The 15,626-nt window shown below is 38.3% G+C and overlaps 1 protein-coding gene across 3 annotated transcripts in view; it reads left to right on the forward strand.

Moving 5' to 3' along the window:
• The window catches only part of VPS50 (VPS50 subunit of EARP/GARPII complex), a 138,787-nt gene that overhangs the window by 19,354 nt on the left and 103,807 nt on the right, over positions 1-15,626 (forward strand). For 2 of the 3 annotated variants that reach the window (XM_055589726.1, XM_055589724.1), the window contains exons 3-9: positions 2,869-2,991; positions 4,305-4,376; positions 6,840-6,893; positions 7,780-7,850; positions 8,828-8,945; positions 9,030-9,065; positions 10,863-10,945. In XM_055589726.1, the coding sequence (XP_055445701.1) occupies positions 2,869-2,991; positions 4,305-4,376; positions 6,840-6,893; positions 7,780-7,850; positions 8,828-8,945; positions 9,030-9,065; positions 10,863-10,945 (557 nt within the window). Of the gene's footprint in view, positions 1-2,868; positions 2,992-4,304; positions 4,377-6,839; positions 6,894-7,779; positions 7,851-8,827; positions 8,946-9,029; positions 9,066-10,862; positions 10,946-15,626 lie in introns of those variants that run through there. The other variant, XM_055589725.1, reaches the window with a different exon arrangement.

Genomic DNA, 15,626 nt, shown 5'->3' on the forward strand with positions numbered 1-15,626 from the left:
GGCATTTGTTTGGTTGAATTCTGCTTTATGTGCTGTGTTTCTTTTTCTGCCTTTCTTGATTTTTCTCTCTCCCTCACTTCCAGGTTACTTAGTCCAGTGTTTAAGTGTTACATGTCACTTCTTTGAAATTATTTTTAGTCTGTCTGCTCTCAGTGATATAATTGCTTAGAGTTCTATGAAGGAATGGCATTTGACCTTTTATATACATATATAGACTGTGCCTTTTTTTTTTTTTTTTTTACAGATATATCACCTTTGTGAAATGAGCATTTGTGAGATATTTATAAATCATGTTTTCCCTCTGACATTCTTAATAACTTTGGATATTTGTTTCACTGTCATTTGGAGTGTGTGTGTATGTCCGTTACAGGTGGAAAAAAAATAGGCATGAGGAGACTAAGTTGATATTAACTAAGGTTAATAGCCGAGTTGCAGCTCAAACCTGTGTCTTTCCCTTTGATTAGTCAGTAGGTAGTATATATAGGGAGAACCTCAGCCTGGAGTTAATGCCATTTACACATTTGAGATGACAGTGCTCATTCACTGCAGTCTGTTTGAATTTCCAACTTGTTTCACATCTGATAGTTTTCATTCTTAGGCATTTTTGTAATCTTCAGTTTTTTTGGTGTGTGAAGAGTCCCAAGTACATTTATTTGCCAGTGCTGCTGTGGAATTACTAGGGAGGCATACCCTCGCTCGGGCTTTATTCCTTCCTTCAGCTTGCGGTATCTGAAGCTGGTATTTCAAATGCCTGCGCACCTTTAGGGAGGGAGAGTGCCAGGAATTTCTGATCTCTTTTTCTATTTCATGTCTCACTGTCAATTCAGATTTCCACTGTATTCAGGGAGGTGGCCTGTGGATACGCTAACTAGTTGGAACCCTTCTGCAAATAGTGTGGGTTTAACACAAGTCTGTTGGAACGCTTCTGTGCCGTTGTTCAAGGTGCTGCACAGCTGAGTGTGCTGTAGATAAACCCCCACCGGAATACAGCTCCCACTGTTACCATGCTGGATTTCTTACTGCACTCATTGTGTCTAATCGCAGCAAAATCAGTGATGGTGGTCTCTTTAACCTGTTTACTTTTTGATTAGTATATTTTTGTAAGTTGAGTTTTGGTACTGAAGAAGCATATTCTTTTTCATGTACTTTTAATTCGGCAGGTTTAGTTTTTATGATTTTACCTTCTCTTTTCAATTTATCAGAATTTTAACTGTAAACAGTTAACTATTAAATTTCAGGTTTATTGCTCTAATGCTTTCTTTTAGCTTGGATCTACTGAGAGGAAATAATTTTATAGTTGTATAAATTTAAGATATAAATTAAAATCCTAAAGATATATAAGCTAGGCTCTTCCTTTTTTTCTTTTCTACAAATGAAAACTATGCCCTGCAATAAAGTAATCTAGAGTGCCTCTACTTGGAAAGTTTGGTCCTCAAATTAACCATATAATTTTTGTATATTTAATTAGTGGTGATTCATTAAGAATTCTTGTTAAATATTATTTTGACTGTAAAATGATTTTAAATACTGATTTCTTTTTGCGTACTTAAATGTTTGAGATTAATTTGAATAAAGCCAAATAATTAAATTATATGTCTGTAATAATGTTTTGGTTAATTACTGTGGCAGAAAGTGGGTATCTATATTACTGAAATTTCCCAGTTAACTGAAGTTTTATCTGATTATGCAGTGAACCTACATAAGGATAAGGATGCAAAGATAAGGACTTGTCTGTTAAGCTCTTTTTGGTTGCATATCCACAGAAGCCCCATAATGTATCTTTAGAAAGCAAGCAGTTTGTCAGAGCTTTAGGTTCATAATTGGTTCATTAATTATAGTATCAGTACACTTTGAAGGAAGCCTCATGGGAGTACAGAAGTAACCTTGTGAGCCTTTTTTTTTTTTTTTTTTTAGTATTTATTTGTTTTTGACTGTATTGGGTCTTAGTTGTGATACTCAGGATCTTTCATTGTGACCTGCAGGCTCTCTAGTTACAGCTCGTGGGCTCAGTTGCCCCACCCTTGGTATATGGGATCTTAGTTCTCCAACCAGGGATTGAACCTGAATCTCCTGCCTTGAAAGGCAGATTGTTAACCTCTGGACCACTAGGGAAGTCCCTTGTGAACCTTTTGTGGAACAAGTTTTTCTTAGCCAAGCAGTGAGATTTTCAGCAGAAAATCTGTTCAGGGTTCCAATACTGATTGTGACCCGAAAGTCACTGAAATGTTGTCCACCGGTTATCTGTGGTGGGACAGATTCTAGAGCATAGTTAGACGAAGAGAGGGCTTCCCTGGAGGCTCAGACAGTAAAGAATCTGCCTGCAGTGCGATAGACCTGAGTTCAGTCCCTGGGTTGGGAAGATCCCCTGGAGGGGGGAATGGCTACCCACTCCAGTATTCTTGCCTGGAGAATTCCATGGACAGAGGAGCCAGGTGGGGCTCCATGGGGAACCCCATGGACCCCTACAGTCCATGGGGTCGCAAAGAGTTGGACACGACTGAGCGACTAACACACTAGAGATGAAGAAACTGTGTGTATATGTGATAGGTATTAGGTAGTCACTTTTTTTCTTTTTGTTTAACATCTGAATTTTCTCAACTACTAGTTGATACACCAGGAATTGAAAATAAAATCTGAATCTTCAAACTGGCTAGTATTTTCCTCCAATAGATGGGTGGTTTTTAGTGTTTGACTTTTTCCTAACTTTCCACAAACTTTCTTCCTGTTTTCTGTCAGCTTGTCTCCTTGGTCAGTGTTTCCCAGGAGATTGGTCAGGCTTAAGACAGATGATTATTTATTTCTGTGCAGATAGAATTATAGCAACTACAAGTGCTATAATTTTTTGTTTTGTTTTGTTTTCCCTTAAAGGAGGAATTCCGAGAACTTCGAGAACAGCCTAGTGACCCTCAAGCTGAACAAGAACTAATTAATAGTATTGAACAAGTGTATTTTTCTACAGATTCATTTGATATTGTTAAATATGAACTGGAGGTAAAAAAATTCATTAAAACCTATCTAAAGCCAATTTTGTTCAGTGATTTAAATTTGTGAGTGAAATATGAATGGTTTTTAGGGTCATTGTATTTATTTTTGATACTAGGACCTATCTGTGATAACCACATTGTGATTAAATGAACTTTCAGCATTGTTTAAAGATGAGATTATTTTTTGAAATGTAAGGTTAATTTTTGTATTTTTCGTTTTTAACTCTCAGCACACAATTATGTTAGTGTACTGCCTCTATCTTATTTTACGTTGGCTAAATATGTTTAGGAAAGCTCTGAGACTTTTAATCATGAAAGTATATTTACATCATTATTTAGTTGTGATAAATACCCCTGTGCCATAATGTTTATAACTTTGGCATTTTAAATTTATAAGAATTAAAAAAAAAAAAAGTCAGAATAGTAAAATTTGGGTTTTAGATGAAACCAAATGCTGTATGCATGCATGCTTCATATGTAGTACCTAGAGTTAGTACCCAGCTTATTCGGAAATTTCGTCATCATTTGGCTGAGACTGGAGGTCTAACCTGGTATTTTCCCATCTTCACCATGGCATGCATTTTTGTTAGTTCCCATACTGCCCTCTGGGTTTCCCTGGTGGCTCAGATGGTAAAGAATCTGCCTGGAATGCGGGAGACCTGGGTTTGATCACTGGGTCAGAAAGATCCCCTGGAGAAGGGAATGGCAACCCACTCCAGTATTCTGGCCTGGAGAATCCCATGGACAGAGGAGCCTGGCGAGCTGCAGTCCGTGGAGTTGCAAAGAGTCAGACACGGCTGAGCAACTACACTTTCACTTTCATACTGTCCTCCGGAGTATGTATAGTCTGTGTCTTCAAATAACCATCACTATCACACTACATATGTAGGCATTAATTTCCATTCATCCTATTTCAGAGGGGAAGTAGGTTTTGAGTTCTGTCTTGGACGAATAGGGAGATACCACTGGCTGGTAGAGTGGGGAATTAGGGTTAGGAACTTTCTCACATTCTGTTACAGGTATTGGAAGCAGAGTTTCCCAGCTTAGGGGCTACGAGTCCCCACCGGAGTGGGATTTCCAGGAGGTTGGAGGTGGCGGCAGTGGAGATAGCAGAGGGAGGGTGGAGCTTGAACCCCAAAGGGTTAGTACCAGAGATACAGGCTGGTGTCTGGGGTCTAGTGCGGAGGTTGGAAGGACGGGAGGAGTGGGGTGTGACACTGTTTTGTATGTGCAGATTGTAATCCCTCACTTAGGTGTGCAGGGAAGTGAAAATAAACAATTGATTTTTTTCACTCTTTGTTTATGGATTTTTCCTTTTAGAAGCTCCCTCCTGTTCTCAATTTGCAAGACTTAGAGGAGTACAGAGACAAATTGAAACAACAGCAAGCTGCAGTAAGTAAAAGACACATTTCTGACAAAACTGTAAAGGAAACACAGCAGAGCGGTGTACTGTTTACAGGTTTTCCGGTTTCACTAATACACTAACATTTTAAACAAATCTTATTATTTGACATGACTTTGACTCAAATGAAACATTTATATGTATTCAAATTTGCTATTCAGTTCCCCTCGTATTACTTTGATAGATTTGCTTCTAGAACTTGGTGTTCTTCCTCTGGAATTCTAAACATGATGAAAGAATTTTGAATTTTTTTTTTTTCAGATTACTGAGTACCTGCTTAGATTGCTCCTTGTCACATGGTGTGTGACTTTCCTATCCATAGTTTTTTTTTTAACTCGCAGCTTTATGATAGATAGAATGTTCTTATATCAGAGTAGAGGCTCCCACGTGTAGTTGAAAGGCCCAAAGAGAATACAGGGCTAAGGTTCAGAAAGCCTGAACTGCTGCCACTATAACCGTGTGACGTTGGGCAAGTCACTTTGCCTTGCTAAATCTCTTGTGTCATTTGTGAAGTAGTGGGCTGGGCCTGCATTTTACCTAATGATGTAAAATTCTGTGATTTTCTATTTTCGTTGTGTTAGGCTGAATTCCTTTTATAAAACTCAGACAGTACTGTAGGAGATTACATAATGGTAGTAAGTAGTCTTGTTAATTTTTTCATACTAAAAGCAGTAATAATACGTTCAGCCATTTTAAGATACGATCTTTAATAATACATGAGACAAATAAAGGAAGATATACTTCCGTATCTTTTGTGTTATACCCAGAGGCCTCAGTGGGTGCTGGGATCTCCTAGAGGCTGGTAGCAGTAGCGTGGAGAAGGGCCCTCAGCACTAGAGGGTTATGTAGGAAAAGCATGTTGCTGTTCTGGAGACTTTGAGTTCAGTGGATGGTGGCACCTTTTCCTTTGGGTCTCAGCATGTTTTAATATGGTCTCCCCCCTCTCTGTAACTCATGTCGTAGTAGTATTTTGGGAATGAATCCCACCACAAGGGCCATGTAGCATAGTGGCCTTTGGAATCTGATCAACCTGGCCTTGAACCGTGACCTTGAAACTTACTGCGGGTGAATTATTGCTGTGTCTAAGATTACACCCCCTGGAAAATAAGGAAACGTGTCACCCATTTCAGTAGTCCTAATTACTAATTGAGGTAATGCAAGAAAAGCACTCAGCAGACTGCCTGGTGCCGTGGAAGCTGACAATAGCCACATGGTCTATTTAAAACAAGAAAAATGGAAAAACCCATAACAATCAGCAAAAAGCAATGAACGCACACAAATAAATGAATGAATGACTCAGAAAACAATTTGCTAAGATTAAGTGGGTTTCTGTCTGTGAACATCTCTACAAGTTCCTGTCTATACAGGTCTACACAAATGCAGAGCAGATTAAGAAAACATGAAAGAATTAATGTAGTAGTTGAATGCGTGTGTAACGTTCTGTCCTCAGCCGCATTGGGGCAGGGGATACGATTGTATTTCTTGAGTATGCTATGCTAAGTCACTTCAGTCATGTCCGACTCTGTGCGACCCCATAGACGGCAGCCCACCAGGCTCCCCCGTCCCTGGGATTCTCCAGGCAAGAACACTGGAGTGGGTTGCCATTTCCTTCTCCAATGCATGAAAGTGAAAAGTAAAAGTGAAGTCGTTCAGTCGTGTCTGACTCTTAGCGACCCCACGGATTGCAGCCTAACAGGCTCCTCCGTCCATGGGATTTTCCAAGCAAGAGTACTGGAGTGGGGCGCCATTGCCTTCTCCGATGTAGACGGTCATTAACTGCCTTCTGTGCCCCTCAGCATGGTCATGGTCATTGCTGGTCATGGTGCCCCTGCAGTGCAGGGCTGCAGAGGTCCCTGAGATTGTGAAATAAGAAACTTATGTTCCAGATCATTAGAGTTCTACATTGCATACACTAACATTATTCATGAAACTGACCAAGAAACCTTCGGTATCTTCATAGCACTCCAAAAAAGCACATTTTCAGTTTTTCAGAAGTAGTGAGCCAAATTGCTGTTTGTCTTCTTATGCAGTATAAAGAGTTTAAAGGGGACAAGGATATTTTCTGTTTCCCAGATGGTATTTCCATAACTTGAGTAGATTAAATATTTTTTTATCTTAAGAAGTCTGTCTTTTGAAAGTAAATCTGGTACCCTTAAAGATGGATAGACTTTTGCACATGTTAGTGAAATCAAATAATGATTCTCATGTTATTAACAGTAATAATGACCATTTATTGAGTTTCTATTAAGGACCAAGTATTGTGCTATGTGCTATAGCTCTTTTACTAAATTCATGAACAGAGACATATGTGTGGCCCTAGCATGCCAGAATCTGCTGTAGGAGTGATTGAGAAGCCCTGTTGAATGTTCTTGCTAAAACTTTAAATGTAAAATGTAATAGGAAGCATGAGGCTTTTTCTTTTATTTCCTTTATGTGATTGCATGTTCTTCTAGGTCTCAAAAAAAGTAGCAGATTTAATCCTTGAAAAACAGCCTGCTTATGTCAAGGTAGGATAATATTTGTTATTTTTAAAGTAAAATATTAAAAATGTTTGAGTGACTTATACTTGGAATTTGAAATATTTATTCTTTTGTCTGTAGTTTATAGCAACATATTAACTTTATTTGGGTTGTGTTTGTATATGGTTTTTTCTCTCATGTGGGGAATTTACCAAACTATGGGAAGTGAAAGAGTTTTTATATCTGACTCTAATCTGTTTGGTTTTCCTAACTTGAGAACAGCCAATGAAAATTGCTTCTGTGTATTTTGTAACTCAGATCATCAACAGTGATTGCTCAGTCTGCCTTTAAAATATGATAAAATTGAAACTGTCTCTTTGAATCTACCTTTTCATCAGAAAAGCAGAGGCTTCAGAATGCACTGAAATATCTAACTGTGTTCAAACGAAGCCATTCACTGTAAAAGCATCTTAGCAAACAAATCATGTTTGTCGTATTTGTCATTGTCTTATGAAGTTATCTTGGATAGAAACATTTAGACGAATATATTATTAGTATTTATTTACACCCATCTAAAAGAGGATGGTGATGGACAGGGAGGCCTGGCGTGCTGTGATTCATGGGGTCGCAAAGAGTCGGACACGACTGAGCAACTGAACTGAACTGAACAGAGGATGGGTCTAGATTTCCTTACAAGCAATACTGCCTGAATATTTTGTGACATGCCATGATGAAAATCAATTCAAAGTAGTTATCTAAAATGATTTTATGAAAAATACACCAACAGTGTACAAGTTCAGGTATCTTTGTTGTTACTTTGTTTATCAAGCAGGCTTCTCTTTGAAACCCACTAAAGTTTTTGTTAGAGAACCATATCAATAAGAAAGAAAGATAAAATGCCTCGCACAGTAACCTGCGCCTCGTCTTTCCGTAGGAACTTGAAAGAGTTACCTCATTACAAACAGGGCTTCAGTTAGCTGCTGCTATCTGCACCAATGGGAGGAGGTACTGCGTTTGATGATGCTTTGTTCTTTAAGCTAAATAACATTTAAGAGAAACTGTCTTGGAAAATTGAGTTTTTAAATTACGATTGTGGTTTCTAGAATGCTATTCATTAACTGAACATACATCATGATTTATAAACTGCACTAAGAAGGTGTGTGGGAAATGTTTTAAAATCTAGTTAGGGATTAAAAATATTAGTTTTTTTAAGTTGTTTTTTTTTTAATGTGGGCCATTTTAAAAGTCTTTATCAAATTTGTTATAATGTTGCTTCTGTTGTTTATGTTCTGGTTTTTTGGCCCTGAGGTATATGGGATTTTAGTTCCCCGACCAGGGATCAAACCTACACCCCCTGCTTTGGCAGGTGAAGTCTTTAACCACTGGATTGACAGGAAAGTCCCCAAATATTAGTGTTTTTGTATTGCTTAAATCAGTGCTTCTCAAACTGTCTTTGGTGAAGGACCAGCCTTTTTTTTTTCTTTAATTTCCAACATGTTACAGATTGTTGTTTTTTTAAAATGCAATAAAAACAAATTGCTAGAATAAATTAAAAAAAAAAGACAAACACATATAAAATACAGTCTCATTTTTTCTATTATCAGATTCATTAAGCATAAAATTACCATGTCAACTTTTGCTCTGTGTTTTTAAAGTTTTTTTGGTTAGAGTCATCAAGCATAAAATTGTTTCGTCAACTTTTGCTCTACATGTTTCTAAATCCTTGCTCTCAATTTCTGTACTTTTCTTGTGATGAACTAGTAACAGTTTGAAGTTTGGTAGCAGACCACCTACCACTCTGGTAATGCTGGTTTATTTTGAGCCATTGAACAGATCGGTCAATCTGTTCAGTCGGTCAGAGGACTCACAATCCCCAAATTTAAGAGCAGTCCAGGATACTGTCTCATTAACTGCCTAATTGTTCTGTGTGTATAGTGTTCTTATACTAGAAAAACTGAACTATTTATTGCTCACTTTTACAGACACTTGAATATTGCAAAGGAAGGTTTTACTCAAGCTAGTTTAGGCCTCCTTGCAAATCAGAGGAAACGTCAGTTGCTGATTGAACTTCTGAAATCTCTGAGAACGATAAAAACATTGGTATATACCAGTTCCTTTTTAAAAATTAAAACTTAATTTTATGGTTGAAACAGGTTTTACCTTTGCATTTCTGTTATTTTTCAGCAAAGAACAGATGTCCGCTTAAGTGAAATGCTGGAGGTAAGTTTAGAAGGCTTGGAAGTTTGGTGCTCCTCATAATATTAGAGAATTATTGTGAAAAAAACTCAGATGTGCATTTTTCTCAAATTGGTGTATGGTGTAAAGAGCATTTTTAAACAGTAAAGGACCTTACTGTTTCTACTCTTGTGCATCTTTTTCTGTTGTCATAATAGACTTCATTCAGAAAAATTTATTGGGGGGAATGTTCAGTGTGTGGGAATGTTCAGTGTGTAGCAATGTAGGAATGTTAATTTCAGTATGTTTCTGTTATATCTGGGCCCAAATAGCAATGAAATTACCTTTTGCATGTAACATAAGGTAGTAATTTGAAGAAGATGGCATGTATTAGTTATTTTGGTGTCTCAATATATACACATATATTTTTTTAATTACTAATTTAAAAAATTTTTGGCTGTGCTGGGTCTTTGTTGCTGCACGAGGGCTTTCCCTAGCAACGGCAGACGGGAGCTCCTCTCCGTTGTGGTGACGTCTCTTGTTGCAGGGCACGGTCTCTAGATGCATGGGCTTTGGTAGTTCTGGCATGCAAGCTCAGTGTTTCTGGCGCACAGGCTTTGCTGCCCTGCCCGTCTCAGACCAGAGACTGAACCTGTGTCCCCTGCATTGGCAAGCAGATTCCTATCCACTGGACCGCTAGGGAAGCCCTCATATATATATTGATTTTCTGAGTGAGCCATCTGTTTTCTCTTCAATGGCTTTCTTAGCATTTTTTATATACTTCTAAGGTTCACCAAGGCCTAATGTATTATGTGTGTTTCCCTATAATTCTCAAGCATCTTTAGGTAGGTACTTTGTCATGATCTCAGCATCCTCTATGGTTTGAATTGCCTTTGTTGAATTTAGATATGAAGTTAAGGAAAAAAATTTTTTTAATGGTTTTCTGTTTAATCACTGTGTTACTTCTAAACTATTACCACTGAACTATGGTTTAAAAAATCCATATGAAAAATTAATTTGGCAATAAATTACTCTGTTCAGGTGTTAAAAATATCCTGAGGCCATTAGTGAATATTTCACTTTATTTTCCAAATTTATTTAAGAATATGGATTCACTGATGGTAAAACTGTTGAATGTTGATTGCAAGTAGAATAAAATTGGAACCTTTTTTATATAAACACGACTGAAAGAAGATATGTTAACAGTTAAAGAACTCCTTCTCTCTGAAGCAGCTTATACTTCTGTGTATGCTTTGTCATGGTCATGGTCTCAGAGGGCTATTACTGTGTATTTATGGGCACAACATATTTTTTCCATGCTACGTTTTAGGTCTGGAGCTAGTTCCTTTGTTATATTTTACTATTTATCTGTTGTTGGTATTATAATCTTTGAGAAGAATTAAAACTTTCTGGTAGCGTAACTTTTAGATAGAGTATGAACAGAGGTTTATTCGTTTCAGAGGCTTTTAAAAATGATTTTTATTTTTGCCTGCACTGGGTCTTCATTGTTGTGCGTGGGCTTTCTCTAGTTGTGACAATGGGGTGCACAGGCTTCTCACTGCCTTGGCTTCTCTTACTGTGGAGCACAGGCTCTAGGCACTGGCTTTAGTACTGTGGGCTCAGTAGTTGTGGCTCAGGGGCCCTAGAGGACAGGTTCAGTAGCTGTGGTGCATGGGCTTAGTTGCCCAGCATATGTGGATCTTCCCGGACCCGGGATATAACCCATGTCCCCTGCATTGCAAGGTGGAGTCTTAAGCACTGGACCACCAGGGAAGCTCCCTTTTAGAGTCTTTTAAGAAAAACTGTTTCCGTCCTAATGACTTCTGTTGTTGCTCTCTCCAGGAGGAAGACTATCCAGGAGCTATTCAGCTGTGCCTGGAATGTCAGAAAGCTGCCAGCACTTTTAAACATTACAGTTGCATAAGGTAAGCTAACATCAAATTTTTAAAGCTGACTCTGCCATCAGTTTTAATATAGGAGTTGTGTAATATACAATGTTAATAAACATTGAGAATTAGTTAAGTTCTGTATCCTAGTTTAGCTTTCTTGTTTATAAATGGACAGTTCAGTAAAATAGGACATCCTTGGTGGCGCAGACGGTAAAGTGTCTGCCTACAATGCAGGAGACCTGGGTTCAGTCTCTGGGTTGGGAAGATCTCCTGGAGAAGGAAATGGTAACCCACCCCGGTACTCTTGCCTGGAAAATCCCATGGACAGAGGAGTCTGGTAGGCTACAGTCCATGGGGTCGAAAAGAGTCAGACATGACTGACTTCACTTTCACTTTTCACTTTCACAGTAAAATAACAATTCTTAAGGCTTGAAAGATGAGATAGATACTTTTGAATCCTGTTTCCTGTGACATCATTGTTAACTCTTCTTTTCATATTTTTTCCAATCTTACTGATTTCATTTTTCTGCAGTAGTAGAGAATAAATTCATCTGTTCTTGTCTTCATTGCACCTCTTGGGAATTCTTCCTCTTAACTTTGCCCAGCTTATAAATATTGCGAGTGTTGTCACAGTTTGTTTTTCAGATCCAGATGGTTCAACTGTTGGCTCATCATGATAAGAATTCTTTTGGAAAATTTAAAAGCAGTTTCACCTTATGTAATTGTCATCTTTGTAATATTTAAGTGATTATATAATTAACGTTTTATATCTCCTGTTTGTTAATGTATTACATCTTCTGTTTGTTCGTGAAATGTGCTGTCTAAAAATAGCTGCTGCATCTTCTGCTCTGAGTGCTAACTTTTTAAATAGATTTTGATCTGTTTAAAATGAAGCTTTTGCATTAGCTGTGATAGTACCTTGCAGGGGTGGGGGTGGGCTCTAATCCTCATGTGTAATTTCTGTCATTCCTTTGGAACCATTGAAAATAAACATACAGTCTAAGGAAAATAGTGAGGTTTCCAGGCAAACCCAGTTTCAAATTAACTTCATACTAACCTTAGAATGTGGAGAAGGCAATGGCACCCCACTCCAGTACTCTTGCCTGGAGAATCCCATGGACGGAGGAGCCTGGTGGGCTGCAGTCCGTGGGGTCGCTAAGAGTCGGACACAACTGAGTGACTTCACTTTCACTTTTCACTTTCATGCATTGGAGAAGGAAATGGCAACCCACTCTAGTCTTCTTGCCTAGAGAATCCCAGGGATGGGGGAGCCTGGTGGGCTGCCGTCTATGGGGTCGCACAGGGTCGGACATGACTGAAGTGACTTAGCAGCAGCAGCCTTAGAATGTAGCCTGTTAGTCTCTCATGTATGGAGATTCCAGCTGTCGGTGAGCAGGATGCCCTGATGTTCTAGGTGTTGATTCCTTGTATCTGAAAAGATGAAAGGATTGTGAGAGAGTAAAACATTAGCACAGCTTTGAATTAATTTTTTTTTTAATATACTTGCACATAGGTCTCTACTGGGTATGCAATAACTGGGTATTTCCCCCTAGAGATGATATTTTTTATGGTTTTCATTTCTCTAGGATTATGCATTTTGAAGCAACATACTTTTTATTTGATTAGGAAACACATAGTTGAGTAGTACCAGTGATATTTGGATTTTATCCATTTTGACAGTGATTAACTGTTACTATTAAAAACTTGATTATGTCATTTATATTTATTAGGTTGGATGAATAGAGTATTAGCTCTAGTATGTGAATATACTTGAACCATTTCTAGCAGGGCCTTGTGGCTCCCGAAGAAGCGTAACAACCATTTGCTTCATTTCGTGATGATATGTCTGTTAGAATTTCTCATTCTAAGTTTATTTCTGATTGGCTTAAAATAATTCAGGCAGCTATATATCTGTTGAGTGCTTATTATATGCCAGGTGCTTTGTTTTGGAATTGGTTGTATAGTGATGAATCACATAAAATATAATCAGTATAATCCTTGGTCTTCAAGATGGACTTGGATTGAGGTAGGCACAAGTAAGATGGGGCTTTAGAGAGAAGGAAGTTGAGCATGTGGCGGAAGCATTGGGATCTAATTCTCCTTAGGAGTCAAGACTAAGGAGGATCTGAAGGAGATGCAGGAGGGTTTAGCTAAGCAAGAGGATGCGGGGTGGTGGATATGAGATTATGGGTATTGTGATGAAGTTCTTTGTTGCAGAGAAGTCAGGCAAAATGAGGACTGAAATTATCTATTGTATTTATAGCAACAAAGAAATCAAAGTTGACCTTGTTGGGGACAGATTTGGTTGAAGTGTAAGTATGAAAGTGAAAGTGAAGTCACTCAGTCGTGTCCGACTCTGTGACCCCATGGACTGTAGCCTACCAGGATCCTCCGTCCATGGGATATTCCAGGCAATAGAACTGGAGTGGGTTGGCATTTCCTTCTCCAGGGGATCTTCGCAACCCAAGGATTGAACCCGAGTCTCCCACATTGTAGGCAGACGCTTTACCATCTGAATCAGTACAGGATGAGGAAATTTTATAAAGAGGAAAGATGTGGAATTGAGAGGGACAAACCTGAGTGTTTGAAAATCAGTGGGAAAGAGTGAGAGATTGAAAAGAAGAGAGAACATCCTCCTAATAAGGCTTTGTAGGGATTATAGGAGAGATTGACTTTGAAAAGGTCCACTGTTCTTTTATAATAGGAAAGGATGAATGTGGAAATCTGGTGGCAAGAAACTGAGATGACATGTTGATACTTTATTTTTTCCATCAATTGCAATGTTTACTTTAGCTTTGTTAAAGTAAGTATCTTGATGAGAGTTGGCTATAAAAAATGTTTTTGAAAGAAACCCTTATTTGGATTTTTTTTCAGGTTGGCATGAAGTAGCCTCTAAGCACTTTTTCACTTTTAGGTATATAGTGATGTGTGGAGGAGGTGTGACTACAGTTACCTCACCTGGTGAAAAGTTTTGAAATTGAAAAATCTGTAATGATGATTTAAGTTGATCATTGTTTTATTTTAGATGTACAGAATGTAAGAGGCGTGCTGTGTTTACATGTATTAGTGCAGTAATAATAAAAGGTTGACATATTCTGGAAATAGATAAAAATAGATGCACAGACTCATTGAAATGTCCTAAGGAATTCATTGTAGTGGGATTTTTACCTTAGGTTTCCTGGAAATTTGTTAGAATTGTGTTTTCGGCTTGGCAGTTTAGTGACAGTGAATTGCTTGGTGGTGATGACAGGCCTCCGACGACGCTTCTTCTCTTCCACACACAGCAGTGCTTCCCTGTCCTGCCTAACCCAGTCCCCTTCTCGAAGCTTCACCTCTTAGGTCACCCATTTGCTCCTAGTTGGGAGAACCTAAGCTTGTTCACCTCTTATAGAGCATACAATTTAGGATATAGCTATAGAGTTAATTGATACATAGGATAGACTGAGTCCATAAAAATAAAAGGAATTTTATTATATTAATAATTTCCTTTTAATTTTGTATTTATTAATTAAATGTACCTTTCTTATTCTATGCATTTTCTTCATTTTCCTCTTCTTCCGCTGGTCTTATGAGTGCAGTCAATATTGAACCTGTTCTTGAGCTCTCTCATTGGTTCAGACGTAATTCACAAGCACTTTATTTTTTATTTTTTTTTTTTTAATTTTATTTTATTTTTAAACTTTACATAACTGTATTAGATTTGCCAAATATCAAAATGAATCCACCACAGGTATACATGTGTTCCCCATCCTGAACCCTCTTCCCTCCTCCCTCCCCATTCCGTCCCTCTGGGTCGTCCCAGTGCACCAGCCCCAAGCATCCAGTATCGTGCATCGAACCTGGACTGGCAACTCGTTTCATACATGATATTTTACATGTTTCAATGCCATTCTCCCAAATCTTCCCACCCTCTCCCTCTCCCACAGAGTCCATAAGACTGTTCTATACATCAGTGTCTCTTTTGCTGTCTCGTACACAGGGTTATTGTTACCATCTTTCTAAATTCCATATATATGCGTTAGTATACTGTATTGGTGTTTTTCTTTCTGGCTTACTTCACTCTGTATAATAGGCTCCAGTTTCATCCACCTCATTAGAACTGATTCAAATGTATTCTTTTTAATGGCTGAATAATACTCCATTGTGTATATGTACCACAGCTTTCTTATCCATTCATCTGCTGATGGACATCTAGGTTGCTTCCATGTCCTGGCTATTATAAACAGTGCTGCGATGAACATTGGGGTACTCGTGTCTCTTTCCCTTCTGGTTTTCTCAGTGTGTATGCCCAGCAGTGGGATTGCTGGATCATAAGGCATGTCTATTTCCAGTTTTTTAAGGAATCTCCACACTGTTCTCCATAGTGGCTGTACTAGTTTGCATTCCCACCAACAGTGTAAGAGGGTTCCCTTTTCTCCACACCCTCTCCAGCATTTATTACTTGTAGACTTTTGGATTGCAGCCATTCTGACTGGCGTGAAATGGTACCTCATAGTGGTTTTGATTTGCATTTCTCTGATAATGAGTGATGTTGAGCATCTTTTCATGTGTTTGTTAGCCATCTGTATGTCTTCTTTGGAGAAATGTCTATTTAGTTCTTTGGCCCATTTTTTGATTGGGTCATTTATTTTTCTGGAGTTGAGCTGTAGGAGTTGCTTGTATATTCTCGAGATTAGTTGTTTGTCAGTTGCTTCATTTGCTATTATCTTCTCCCATT

This window comes from Bubalus kerabau, chromosome 8 (genome assembly GCF_029407905.1).
Source record: "Bubalus kerabau isolate K-KA32 ecotype Philippines breed swamp buffalo chromosome 8, PCC_UOA_SB_1v2, whole genome shotgun sequence".
NCBI lineage: Eukaryota > Metazoa > Chordata > Mammalia > Artiodactyla > Bovidae > Bubalus > Bubalus kerabau.